The 14,888-nt window shown below is 42.0% G+C and overlaps 1 protein-coding gene across 6 annotated transcripts in view; it reads right to left on the reverse strand.

The window, feature by feature from the left end:
• LOC117542502 (glutamate receptor ionotropic, NMDA 2B) overlaps positions 1 to 14,888 on the reverse strand; it is a 221,566-nt gene that overhangs the window by 10,624 nt on the left and 196,054 nt on the right. For all 6 annotated transcript variants that reach the window (XM_034210217.1, XM_034210216.1, XM_034210211.1 and 3 more), the window contains exon 16: positions 6,604 to 6,842. In XM_034210217.1, the coding sequence (XP_034066108.1) occupies positions 6,604 to 6,842 (239 nt within the window). The remainder of the gene's footprint in view (positions 1 to 6,603; positions 6,843 to 14,888) is intronic.

Genomic DNA, 14,888 nt, shown 5'->3' on the forward strand with positions numbered 1-14,888 from the left:
TCATGTCTCTTCTACATCAACATGTGTCCCCTCTTCTTCATGTCTCTTCTTCATCAACATGTGTCCCCTCTTCTTCTTGTCTCTTCTACATCAACATGTGTCCCCTCTTCTTCATGTCTCTTCTACATCAACATGTGTCCCCTCTTCTTCATGTCTCTTCTACATCAACATGTGTCCCCTCTTCTTTATGTCTCTTCTACATCAACATGTGTCCCCTCTTCTTCATGTCTCTTCTACATCAACATGTGTCCCCTCTTCTCCATGTCTCTTCTACATCAACATGTGTCCCCTCTTCTTCATGTCTCTTCTACATCAACATGTGTCCCCTCTTCTTCATGTCTCTTCTTCATCAACATGTGTCCCCTCTTCTTCATGTCTCTTCTACATCAACATGTGTCCCCTCTTCTTCATGTCTCTTCTACATCAACATGTGTCCCCTGTTGTCCATGTCTCTTCTACATCAACATGTGTCCCCTCTTCTTCATGTCTCTTCTACATCAACATGTGTCCCCTCTTCTCCATGTCTCTTTTACATCAACATGTGTCCCCTCTTCTCCATGTCTCTTCTACATCAACATGTGTCCCCTCTTCTTCATGTCTCTTCTACATCAACATGTGTCCCCTCTTCTTCATGTCTCTTCTACATCAACATGTGTCCCCTCTTCTTCATGTCTCTTCTACATCAACATGTGTCCCCTCTTCTCCATGTCTCTTCTACATCAACATGTGTCCCCTCTTCTTCATGTCTCTTCTACATCAACATGTGTCCCCTCTTCTTCATGTCTCTTCTACATCAACATGTGTCCTCTCTGTGGAAAGAGACTCTGAAAGTTTCAGGAACAAAGATTCTCTCTCTTTTTGTCCTGATCCATTTCTATAAAAACCTGTCTGAAAATGAGCTGATCAGATTTTGGCCACTTTATGATGTCATAACGATGTGTTGTCTTGTGTAGCCATTAGCCAATCAGCAACCAAGGTAACCCCCCCCCCCCCCCCCCTATCACCTGAATCTCCTCCTAGAGCACCATTGAGTTCTTTGTAACCAAATCTCTCTCAGAGGGGCGTGGGGAGGGGCTCCTGATTTTCATCTAAAGTAACAGACAGAGAATCAGCACTTTGGAAACAGGGCTGAAACAGAGGGGGTTATGGGATGCTGCAATGATCTATTTCAGCCAATCAGAGACAGGCTCTGGATATATCTGAGACCTAAAATGAAGTAATGAAAAACAGTATAATAGGGGACCTTTAAAAGACCAGCTGACCTGCAGATGCAGAGGTCAAGACAAGAGGTCAGCTGGCTGTCAAATCTTCTCCGTTGTTAAGCTACGACTCCTTCAAGCATTCACCGTTTATCCACTAATTCGACTCGTTGACCCTCGGCTCTCCTTTCCCTAGTTTCTGCTAGTTAATTAGCGACATGGACAGTGCCTGCATTGCAGCAAAAAGAGGCCTTCATCCTTCATTCCGCTTTAATGGATAACTGTATTACTTATTTCAATTTCACAGTCTGCACACCCGAGTATATAAAGCCGGACAATGGCTACAACTTAAAGAAGTTCACATAAACAGAAAAGACTTCAGAAATATGGGTTTTGGATGAGAGTCTTGCAGAGGAGGACAACTGAATACACCAAACCAGGTTTTTTAACCCATATTTCAATGTTTATCTTGTCTTTCTCCGTCTCATCTGTGCTTCCTTCCTCCATCTGCCTGTTGATATAATTTGTCATCACTTCATATCTTTTGTTTTCCTTCTTTTATTGTCTTGATTACACCGCACCTGCTGCCAAAGCTGTCACGTCTCTTCGCTCTCATGGCATCTATGACAACAATCCATTTCGGTCAGACTTTTCCAGAAGCATCCACAATCATTTTAGTAAGACATCCCCCACTTTTGGCTATGTTTTGTATTCAGCATTGACGGTGTGTAAAAGCAAGTTAAGGATGAATATGTTTTTAGGGTTTCAAGCTTTTTCTTAGCTTTTGTTTCATGCTTTTATGCCGTGATCCACCATCTCCCCAAACTGCCATATATTAGCTGCCCACTGCTTCTAGTACAAGGATGGTTTAAATTCAGATGCCACACTTTGCAGTGCGAACATGTGTTTGCTTTCAATAAAGAGTGTTTTCATTCGCATCCTCCATCTCTACTTCTAATAGAGGAACAAAGAACTGTTGTACATTAAATTCTTGGGCATTTAACAAAGAGATTGCTGCTTCGTATTCAGCAGCAGATTTTGTCTACCCTACATGCCCACAGAAAGTAACAGTTGGCAGATTGCTGCCGGGCCCAGAGCTACAGTCGCTGATTATTTGGGCAGGATGTGTGAATAGCAATAACTGTGGCCTGAGGGTTCGTAGGAATTTTCAATCCACCCGGGATCGCAGCAAAATCTATAAGTGATTACACTGGTACAGAGAGGCAGGAAATCAACAAATAACTAGCTGCAGCTGTAATGTACGATTGCATATAGAGTGCCTTTTGTACATGCTACCGCTAATCATTTCTGTAAGAACATGGCGCCTAATGCGAATGAACCGAGGGCTGAAAGAAGGAGCGATTAAACCTCTAATACATTTACAGGTCTTAAGTCATTAGGGGCTTTTTAAATCGATATAATTAATTTGTCTCAGTGTTGCAGGTGTGTCCTGTGGAGCAGGTAGCCGGGGGGGGAGGGGGACGCTAACCGGGCATGAAGACCGTGACGTGGCTCACGCCAACCGTGACAGATGTCTCATTTTTTACACTCCAGAGCTTAAATGTTAATTGCGAGCAACAATAACAATAAAGTGTATTGGATTATGCTGTGAAATTAAAAAAGCAGAATCAGGAAAGGGAGGAGGGGGGAGTGGAGAAATGTATATCTGGCCTGAGAAAATACTCGGGACGGAGACAATGTGAGGCATTGGTCGAGGAATGTGGGAAGATGATAACACGTCATTTCCACCATTGTTTTTTGCAATTCCTGAGCTATGGTGGCTGGCAGGTGCAAAAGCGCTACATCGGCCCAAAACACACGCAATGAGAAACATATCCACCAACGTTTTCAAAAAGCGCTGCATAAACGAAACACTGCAAATATCATCACTTTTTTGTGTCCCTTTTCTCCAACTTTTTGCAGCGTTTTTTGTTGTTGCAGTGTTTCGTTTATGCAGCGCTTTAAGTAAAGAAGCGCATATATCGTCAATTTGGTGAAGATGTTTCTTCATTTTCATGCGTTTTGGCTCATTTGTGATTCCATATTTGCATTGTTTCTTAAACTGCCGCACGTTTCTCCATATGAAAATGTTTTTGTGCAAACCTGTCGGCCACCCTAAGAGCTCCGTATGCTTCATATGCAAATGAGCACTTGATGAATATTTCCCCTGAATAAACCTGAATCGTCTGGTTGTTATTCTGTTCATTTGTCGAAGGTGATGTCTGTAAATGGGAGCAATCAACCAATGTTACACACAAGCATAATTGCTTTCTAGATCCAGACCCCCATTCAGTGTAATGATGTAATCATCAAAAACAACACCAAGCAGCCTGTCGTTTGGAAATGAGAAGACATTTTTAGCAACTGATATTTCACGCTCCTTCTACACAAACAGACACAAGCATAAACAAGGTGACAACGTAAAATTAACACCGTACAAATAATCAAAGTTGGGCACTGGAGCGTAATATTAGAGCAGGGAGGGGAGAATGTGATTTTTTTCTGCTTTGCTCTCTTGGTACAAGCAGCCCCGGTATATCAACGTGTGTGTGTGTGTGTGTGTGTGTGTGTGTGTGTGTGTGTGTGTGTGTGTGTGTGTGTGTGTGTGTGTGCGTGTGTGTGTGTGCGTGTGTGTGTGTGTGTGTACACGTGTGTGTGTGTGTGTGTGTGGTGGGCTGTAAATTAGCCACGTGGTTTAGCCCGCAGCGGTTCACCTTCAGAGGCAGTGAATTACACCGGAGCCATGTCAAAACAATTGGAATGCAAATCAAATACCTCGGGGTGACTTTGGTCTCCTGGGATCCAGTAATCTACCCTCTCCGGTTGTGTGGCTGATTTTTGTTGAGAGAAATATTGATTTTGGCTCAAGACTTTGTAAATATTTACCCCTGCGGACGTCAGAAAGGCCTGACCATGGAAACAAAAATGGAAAAAAGCCCCCGTGTCTATTTGGAAGTGACGTTTGGTTACAGACTGATGATTTAGGGACGAATAACGAAGGTCACTTTACAGACAAGGAGGAATCAGTGTCACTGAAGTAAATAAATAAAAAATGTCGTTGTTTTGTTAAAGTGGCAATAGACCACGTTTGTACTTGACCTATCATTATGTAGTTAATGTTTATTGCACAATGAAATGGTTGTAGAATAATGATACCATGATTGCAACCTCCCTTTCAAAATAAAAAGCCCAGGAAATAAACACATGCATTACTGACTAACAGACTTCATTTTATTTTGTTTTTATTCCATACTGGTTCACTCCCTTTACTGTTATAGTTATATAACTCTATTGTATTACATTTGGAATTTTTTTTGTAGGTCTTTTCTGTTATTTTAGCACCTGTCAGTCATCTGAGAAGCGCCTGGAACAGTTTAAAAAGGTGCTATACAAAATAAACCTTGATTGATTGATGATTTATTGATTAATTTTAACAACCTTAGTCGACCTTCATCATGTCGGCCCCTAATTTATGTGTTGTTTTGTCCGTCTGTCTGACTGTTTTAGTTTTTTTGGTTTGTTTTACTTCAGTTTGTGTTGTGTCTCGTCAAATGTGTTAGTTTTGTTTATGTATTTTGTCTGTCATTTCCTGTTTTATTTTGTACTTACCGCTTGTCTTTCATTTCAGGCCCTGTTTCTTCCTCCCCCTGTGTGTTTTCCCGCCATCATCAGTGTCTGCCCCGCCCCCGATTGTTTCCACCTGTTCCCTCTCACCTCATGCTTAAATAGTCCTGTCTCTCCCCTGTCCTGTGTCAGTTCATCTTGTTTGTTTCCACCTGTTCCCTCTCACCTCATGTTTAAATAGTCCTGTCTCTCCCCTGTCCTGTGTCAGTTCGTCTTGTTTGTTTCCACCTGTTCCCTCTCACCTCATGTTTAAATAGTCCTGTCTCTCCCCTGTCCTGTGTCAGTTCATCTTGTTTGTTTTCCACCTGTTCCCTCTCACCTCATGTTTAAATAGTCCTGTCTCTCCCCTGTCCTGTGTCAGTTCCTCTTGTTTGTTTCCACCTGTTCCCTCTCACCTCATGCTTAAATAGTCCTGTCTCTCCCCTGTCCTGTGTCAGTTCATCTTGTTTGTTTTCCACCTGTTCCCTCTCACCTCATGTTTAAATAGTCCTGTCTCTCCCCTGTCCTGTGTCAGTTCGTCTTGTTTGTTTCCACCTGTTCCCACTCACCTCATGTTTAAATAGTCCTGTCTCTCCCCTGTCCTGTGTCAGTTCGTCTTGTTTGTTTCCACCTGTTCCCTCTCACCTCGTGTTTAAATAGTCCTGTCTCTCCCCTGTCCTGTGTCAGTGCGTCTTGTTTGTTTCCACCTGTTCCCTCATGTTTAAATAGTCCTGTCTCTCCCCTGTCCTGTGTCAGTGCGTCTTGTTTGTTTCCACCTGTTCCCTCATGTTTAAATAGTCCTGTCTCTCCCCTGTCCTGTGTCAGTGCGTCTTGTTTGTTTCCCCGAATGGTCGTGCCAAACCTCAGCTCAGAAAGGATCACTTTCTCTCATGTCAGGTTTTGTTGTTTTGTTTATTTTATAGGCTTAAGTTTTTATTAAGTCCTCTTTTTGTTACGTTGAGTTTTTTCCTCCTTATGAGCGCCTTTTGTTATTTCCACCACCTACTCTGTTAAGAGGGATTACCTGATTTGTGAAAAAATAAATACACTTTTTTTATTACATTCAAGACTTTGTCTCTGGGTCGTGCATTTGGGTTCATCAGTTTGTGCCGAGGTCTTGACAGTTTGTTCTGTAAAGCGACCTTGGGTCCCCTGAAAGGCGCTATATAAATCTAAGTTATTATTATTATACTATCATTATTATTATCATGTCTAAGCCCTTTTCCTCCCCCAGTACCTCCACTCCCTGTTGGAGGAGCTTGGGACCTAAGATTTACATCGACATAACTACACTGTAGCAATGTACGAATGACAAGAAAAGCCTTGAATCTTGAAAATGAATCATTTCTGGAACTTTATCGTGTCTGAGCCCTTTTCCTCCCTGTTGGGAAAATACTGAATGTACTCTTCTAATATCAGAGTACACATGATAACAAAGGCCCTACGTAGCTGTGTACGTAGCCAGATGTATGATTGCATAGAAGAAGCTCATGAGACACTGTGTTGAACATACGATAGCTATGTTCAACGATTAAACATGATGACACAGCCCCTAGGGAGATAGACATATGACTGTCATGTTTATTGCTTACGTGGGTCTCAGCTAATCTGAAGTAAACATTGAATACTGCTTTCTATTCCTCCATCTTGTGACTGTGTAACTCCCTCTCTTGTATATCAGCATGTGAAGGACACTGTTCAGGAACTAGTTGATGCTCTGTATGGGATGACTACTTCCTGTCTTGAGAGGATAATAAATACATGGATCCTGATTATTGAAGCTCAAGCCTCCCTTCCTCACCCTGCTGATGGAGAAGACGAAGCCCGGCTGTCCGGAGCAGGTTCCCATGAAGCAGAAGCGCAGCTGCCAGTAGAACCAGTGCTCGCAGATGAAGGTGATGAGCGACAGAGCCATGGCGGCGCCCAGCATGTAGAAAACACCCGCCATGTTGTCAATATCCAGCTGACTGGACATCACCTCGTTCTTCTCGTGGTGGCAGATTCCCGTCAGCCAGAGCGACTCCAGCTCCTCCATCTCACCTGGAGGATAAGAGAAGATTAAGACTTGTGTAGGAGTAACAAGAAGTTACAATAAACACAGGGGTTTATCTGGAAAAATATAGTATGAGGGCAATACTGTGGCGCTGATTTTGTAAATAAGATGTATCAGTTCTGGCGAGAACATGACGCCCGTAAACAAGATGGCGCCTCAAACAACAACGTGGGAGCTCCGTAAAAACAGAGCTGTCTAACAGTCTATTTAACACAATTTATACATTTTTGGAGTAATTATAATGTTTTTGACGAACAGAAATATTGTTTTCTGGCATCACTTAAAAATGTTGGTATGAGGGCGCACGCTGAAAGTTACCCGGTTTAGACAAAACCCTGAAACATAATAATAATTTGCTTATTTGCCGGCTCATAGAGTCCTATTGTGAACCCGGAAATGTTGAGTACCCAAAAGTTTTATGTAAGAAATGTATAGTACGGGTCCCCAGCACATAGAACATGCCGGATGCTAACTTCCTCATATTTTCACAACAAGCATAAGTGCATCTGCAGACAATAGCTAACAAATGGCTTCACCGATTTGGACAATTTCTGAGTGGTTTTCGAGATTATTGAGGATGTTGAATAAAACTCTGACATTTTAAAGACGAATATTAGCAGTTTTAAGTCCCCTAAAACGTTGAAATTGACCGAAAATTAGTCAAAATCAGCCCACCAGATGTACAAATATGGTCCCACTTATCCAGAAAATGTTAATTTTTAAACATGTTTTTGACGTAATTGATGTAACACTTGCGATTTTTATATTGTTCATTTTATTTGTTTTAAAAAAAGTTATTTAGAGAATATTTGTTATAATGCTTTTTCAGGTTAAAGGAGGTGAGACAGGATCATGTCAGGAATTGAAATAAAGAAAGGGTGGGAAACTATAAAGGAGGATGTGATGTAACATCAGGATGGTGTATTTGGAGGACACGAGGGATGGAGATATGATGCAACAGAAGAAGAAGAGAGGAGGGAAGATGGCGGGCAGACGGTGGGATAAAGGAGGGGGGGGCTTTGAATGTTGCAGTTCTGCAGACAGGAACAGATAAAGCCATTGGTCACATGTTAATTATCTTTTTTTGCTCTCATTCCTGCAAATAATTGAGTCTTTTTACAGCTTTAGGCGTCAATGCAAACTGTAAGGAAACAAGTCTTAATTTGTATGCCTGTGCACGTATGAGTGTGTGTGTGTGTGTGTGTGAGTGTGTGTGTGTGTGTGTGTGTGTGTGTGTGTGTGTGTGTGTGTGTGTGTGTGTGTGTGTGTGTGTGTGTGTGTGTGTGTGTGTGTGTGTTGGATGCTGGTCCCTGAGCTTCTGGTCTCTTTTGTGGGTCACCTTCTGTTTCATCACGAGCTGTTCCCTATCAAAGCCGAGCGAGCAGAACAGGCGTCGCTTAATTAATCATACATTCAGCCGGTGTCGCTGCACGTCAGCTCTGACTGGCCTCTGAGCAGAGAGGAGCAACACAGCATACAGAAAAGTAAACGAGAGATACCACACACACTCTTACACACAGACAGTCCCACAGCAGCCACTACTTTATATCTGCTGATAAACTAGTGCTGAAAGTACATTTAAACTAACGTACTTAACTCTTATTTTGACATAATTGGACTTTGCTAAGTATTTCCATTTAATTATACGTGATACTTCTACTCCCCTAACTGTTTTACTTTTAGACTCCCTTGCAGCCCTGGTTTTAGCACCGCCTTGTGAGTCCGGTGTGCTTCTAGGCCACCAGGAGGGAGAGCGTGGTGAGGCGCGGTGGAGTGACATTGAGATCCTGAGAGGGGTGAGACAGGGAGACTGAGGGGGTGAGACAGGGAGACTGAGGGGTGAGACAGGGAGACTGAGGGGTGAGACAGAGAGAGAGAGGGGGGTGAGACAGGGAGACAGAGAGAGAGAGGGGTGAGACAGGGAGACTGAGGGGTGAGACAGGAGACTGAGGGGTAGACAGGGAGACTGAGGGGTGAGGCAGGGAGACTGAGGGGTGAGACAGGGAGACTGAGGGGTGAGACAGGGAGACTGAGGGGTGAGACAGGGAGACTGAGGGGTGAGACAGGGAGACTGAGGGGTGAGACAGGGAGACTGAGGGGTGAGACAGGGAGACTGAGGGGTGAGACAGGGAGAGGGTGAGACAGGGAGACTGAGGGTAGACAGGGGAGACTGAGGGGTGAGACAGGGAGACTGAGGGGTGAGACAGGGAGACTACTTCCACGGCGAGCAAACCCATAGTCAAACACACACACACACACACACACACACACACACACACACACACACACCACACACACACACACACACACACACACACACACACACACACACACACCACACACACACACACACACACACACACACACACACACACACACACACACACTTGTTCCATGTTATTTAGTTGACACTTTTATCTGGCAGTATGAAAACAATAGACCTTGTTGAACATTAAAGCATGGAAACATACACGCAAATACAAATATGAGCATAACGTTTCATTTAAACCAGCTTCCACGCTGTTTTGCCCTTTCAATATCTCTTAATAAAGTATACATATTGTTCTCACACTCCACCTCGTTGCATTAACCTTTAAATAAAAAAATGTCAACTTGTACAATAGTGTCCTATGTGTATATTCTATATCTTTTAGTAGTAGGTTGGTCTAACTTATTCTGTATATGGTATGATCAATGAATTGTTAACAAGCTGCTGTAACAAAACTATTTCCCAATTTGGGATCAATAAAGTATATATCAAATTTAAACTAATATTTTAAGTTACATACCTTTTTGAAAAACACACACAGCGCTGTTACTGAACTGTATCTAGGTTGATAAAAATAAACCTGTCACAAATCTCTTCACTACTCTCTCTTTATCTCTCTAACACACACACACCACACACACACACACACACACACACACACACACACACACACACACACACACACACACACACACACACACACACACACACACACACACACACACACACACACACACACACACACACACACACACACACACACACACACACACACACACACACACACACACACACACACACACACACACACACACCCTCTTATTTCAGAAGCCTGACCCATATTCACATTTGAACATGCACACAGTCACACACACCAAACCACACACACGGTGTTGAAATACACCAGGGGCGATGCTGGCACCCTAACTGGGACGCACTGTAACAGCCCAGAGGCCCCTGGGTTCAGGATGCTCAACACGCTGAGCCCAAATAAACACACACACACACACACACACACACACACACACACACACACACACACACACACACACACACACACACACACACACACACACACACACACACACACACACACACACACACACACACACACACACACACACACACACACACACACACACACACACACACACACACACACACACACACACTAACTGAGCGAGAGTTGAGTGTTAGGAATTAAAAGATGATATGTAATTTCGATGAAGTATTACAAACAAGATTACAAACAATAATTAACTATAAGTATAAGTGAAATATTCTTTATTACATTTGAGTTAAAGGTCCCATGTCATGGCCATTTCTACTGATCATAATTCCATTGTTGAGGTCTACTAGAATAGATTTAAATTGTTCAATGTTCCAAAATCTCATTGGTTTCTCAAACAGCATCTCTGTATAGTATGTGTATTCACTCTCTGTCCTACATGGCTTGTTGGAGCTCTTGCCCCCCCCCCCTCCCTATGAGCCCTCTCTGTTCTGATCAGTCAACCACTGTTACAGCTGAAGATCAGTGTTTATGTGTTACAATGGCGTTTGGTTGTGTGTGCAACCAGAAAATGACACTAGTAATGACAAACAGATGAGAATGCTGCGTAGGGTCTGGGTGCCGTGTTGGCGGGACGTTGCGGGGCTCGCTGCTGGAGCGGACAGTGTGAGCTGGCTTACTGGTGTTGTTTCCTGGTTGCTGCGTGGGGTCTGCGAGACACCGAGGAACACAGCCTGAGCACACACACGTGAGTGGAGATCCACGGAGCTGAGGCTGAGAAAAGATAAGGTGTGTGCCGGCGAAACTCCGCGGAGTAGCGCGGCTGAGAAAAGATAAGGCTGAGTGAGTGTGTGAGGAGCTCCACAGATTGGTCCATTTGGGTATGGGCACGTCACCATACTCAGGAAGAAAACAATGGAAAAAGAGAAATGTCCAACGAGGCGTTCTGGGGCAGCATAGACAGGTCTTCTCTGTGTTAGAGTTTTACTCGCTACAGGGTGTACTTTGAGGGTTTTGACTCTGCAGACCGTTTACATGCAGAAAAACCTTCATAACACAAGGGGACGGGTGATAACCAGAAAAGCATGGCATGGGACATTTAAGAGTAAGACAAAAGTATTATTATTATACTATATTTTTGGATCCAATGGATAAAGTAGCTTTTTTTGTCAGTTTCTTTAGTTTCTAGATGTGAGAAGAAAACAATATTTGTGAAAATGTGTATTTTTTTGTTTTCTTAACTAAATGTGAAAATGTCAGTTTTTTTCTGCCCAACCCTGCGAGCTCATGTTGACTCTAAAACATTAAAACATTGACTTGTGTATGTTTTTTTAGCATGTACTACACCGGTTAGAAATGGCCGTTTTGTAACACATTCCCTTCCTTTCTCCACTCGTTGTGCGACTCATTAATGCTCCGCGCTGACAGCAATGAAGTGTTTCTGAAGAAAAAGCCCCGGAGAGCTTGGACAGTCTCCCATAAAAAGGGAAGCGTGATCATAAAGCTTCGGGCCCCCAGGGTGGAGCTACATCTCAAGTTGTATTCCTGGCTGCGCTGTGTTACCTTTTCCGTCTGCTCTGGATATATGAAAGTGGAATTACATGAGCATTTGACTCAAAGAGACAATTAATCACCACAATCACGGTCGCAGAAAGTCCCTCAGAGGAACTGTTATTTTCTTCCCCTTCCACCAGTATTCATCACAAATAGGTGACTAAAACATCTCAAATCTTTCTGTCTGGAAGCTTGTTTTTCCCTGATTAGAGTAGATGTTCTTAAAATAAGTGTATTTTTAAATTACCCACAGTGTGTTGTCCCTACAGGACAGCTCTGAGGCCTGATTTGCTCAAAGCACAAAGCACGATCAAGCGCCTCGTATTAGCTCTTAAATGGTAATTCTTGTTTATTATAACTTATTTTTCTAGGTTTGGCCATTGTTTTTATTAAAGCTTATGTAACATTCTAATAACCTGTTGAGATCTGTCAATTAAGCGAGATCACAAATTATAAACAAACCAGGTTTAGCCAAATTTGTTTGGAGGAAATTATGGTTGAATTGATGTTTGTTGCTAACATATAACACCGTTCAAAGACCAACTTCCTGGTTCCACTTCGACCTACTATACAGTTCTTATAGGGCTTTCACACCAACGCGATTCCCGTTCTAGCTCCGTGCAAGAGCTTTTCTGGTTCGGAACCGGTTTTTCTTTACAGCCCCCGTTTTGTTCACACTGCCCAGAGCCCGGCTGGTGCTGCCGCTGCTGCGTCATGACGTCACCGTTTACGTCGCTGTGTGGTTGCCTTCTAGTCACTTTGCTCAGCACTACTGCTTGTTACAACTTGTATTTGCCGTACTCGCCTTTAACTGTTAGCTCAGGTTAATCTCGCCCCCCTCCGACGTAAGTGTGACGTATGCGGTTCTTGCTTCTAGACCGACAATTATTTTTTGGTGCTTGAAACGAACCGGATTCCGGAGCTTAGAGGCGGCTCCGCTGCGATGTGAACAGGAAAAAACGGTGCTTTTCAGGCTCTAGCTCTGAACCGGCCCCGGAACCGCGTTGGTGTGAAAGCCCCATTAGTGTAGCTTTGCATATACTCACAATCTAATGGTGCGATGAACAGTTATTTACCGCAATTTGGGTGCAATAACTTTCAGTTTTCCCTACAAATAAAGGGGTTTAGACCATGCGTCTATTTGCCTATGACTCGCCTTATCAGAATTTGCTATAGCCATGTTGCTATGATCTTGTTAAGTATGTAGTTGAGAACATTGGATCTCATCCATCAACCATCTTAAGAAGTTATTCCCAAAGACCTACTAGAGCACTTTTCACGAATACGTGTCATGAATCTGACGTACTGTAGACTCTTTTTTAAAGAATGAAGCAAAATGTTCCTATAACTGAAATGAACTGACTTTTCTTAAGCAATTTGCCAGGTTTTTGCCATACTTGTAGCTAGTTGAGTACATTGGGTCTCATCCGCCACACACTTTTAAGAAAAGATTCCCTGCAGTTTTCTAGAAGTTTAAAGACATTCAACTATGTTTCCTTTTTTTCTTTTATCTTAAACAGCGTTGGAACCAGCCGCACCGTCTCCAAAGAGCTGCAAAGAGTACATTGGTTCGACATTTATGTCATGTAGTTTCAACATGTCGGAAATCTGACGCAGACTATGTTTGTGAATGAAGCCAAATGTTTTTCTAACTGAAACAAAACAGTTGGCAAAGTTAGTAAAATAAAACCACAGTTAGAATATGTCAGTAGTTTTATAAATAATGTTTTAATAGTTATATTTGTTCCTCTTTGTTTAAAAACGTAATTCCTCTAAGTGCTATCAAGAAACCCTGATTCTGACTCTTGCTTTAAGGCCACTTTAGACGAGTCATGTTCTGTTTCATCCCGAGGAAAATATTGCATTATCTCAGTGACTAACCGGAGCTTCTTTCACTTATTATCTCTAAAGACTCATCACATCAGCACAGCCGTATGCATGATAGACTCTCTGCCTCCTGAGTGCATAAATAGTACAAATACTTTGTTACTGAACTTAAGTACATGTTTCTGGTATCAGTACTTTACTCCACTACTTATTTTTCTGACCACTTTTTACTTTAACTTCTTATATTTTGAACCCAAATACCTGTACTTTCTACTTCTTACATGTTGAACACAAATACCTGTACTTTCTACTTCTTACATGTTGAACTCAAATACCTGTACTTTCTACTTCTTACATGTTGAACACAAATACCTGTACTTTCTACTTCTTACATTTTGAACACTAATACCTGTACTTTCTACTTCTTACATGTTGAACACAAATACCTGTGCTTTCTACTTCTTACATGTTGAACACAAATACCTGTACTTTCTACTTCTTACATGTTGAACTCAAATACCTGTGCTTTCTACTTCTTACATGTTGAACACAAATACCTGTACTTTCTACTTCTTACATTTTGAACACTAATACCTGTACTTTCTACTTCTTACATGTTGAACACAAATACCTGAACTTTCTACTTCTTACATGTTGAACACAAATACCTGAACTTTCTACTTCTTACATGTTGAACACAAATACCTGAACTTTCTACTTCTTACATGTTGAACACAAATACCTGAACTTTCTACTTCTTACATGTTGAACCCAAATACCTGTACTTTCTACTTCTTACATGTTGAACACAAATACCTGAACTTTCTACTTCTTACATGTTGAACACAAATACCTGAACTTTCTACTTCTTACATGTTGAACACAAATACCTGAACTTTCTACTTCTTACATGTTGAACACAAATACCTGTACTTTCTACTTCTTACATGTTGAACTCAAATACCTGTACTTTCTACTTCTTACATGTTGAACCCAAATACCTGAACTTTCTACTTCTTACCTGTTGAACACAAATACCTGTACTTTCTACTTCTTACATGTTGAACCCAAATACCTGAACTTTCTACTTCTTACATGTTGAACCCAAATACCTGTACTTTCTACTTCTTACATGTTGAACACTAATACCTGTACTTTCTACTTCTTACATGTTGAACACAAATACCTGTACTTTCTACTTCTTACATGTTGAACACAAATACCTGTACTTTCTACTTCTTACATGTTGAACACAAATACCTGAACTTTCTACTTCTTACATGTTGAACACAAATACCTGTACTTTCTACTTCTTACATGTTGAACCCAAGTACCTGTACTTTCTACTTCTCACATTTTCCAAACAGCTGGTTC

Source organism: Gymnodraco acuticeps, unplaced genomic scaffold (assembly GCF_902827175.1).
Source record: "Gymnodraco acuticeps unplaced genomic scaffold, fGymAcu1.1, whole genome shotgun sequence".
Taxonomy (NCBI): domain Eukaryota; kingdom Metazoa; phylum Chordata; class Actinopteri; order Perciformes; family Bathydraconidae; genus Gymnodraco; species Gymnodraco acuticeps.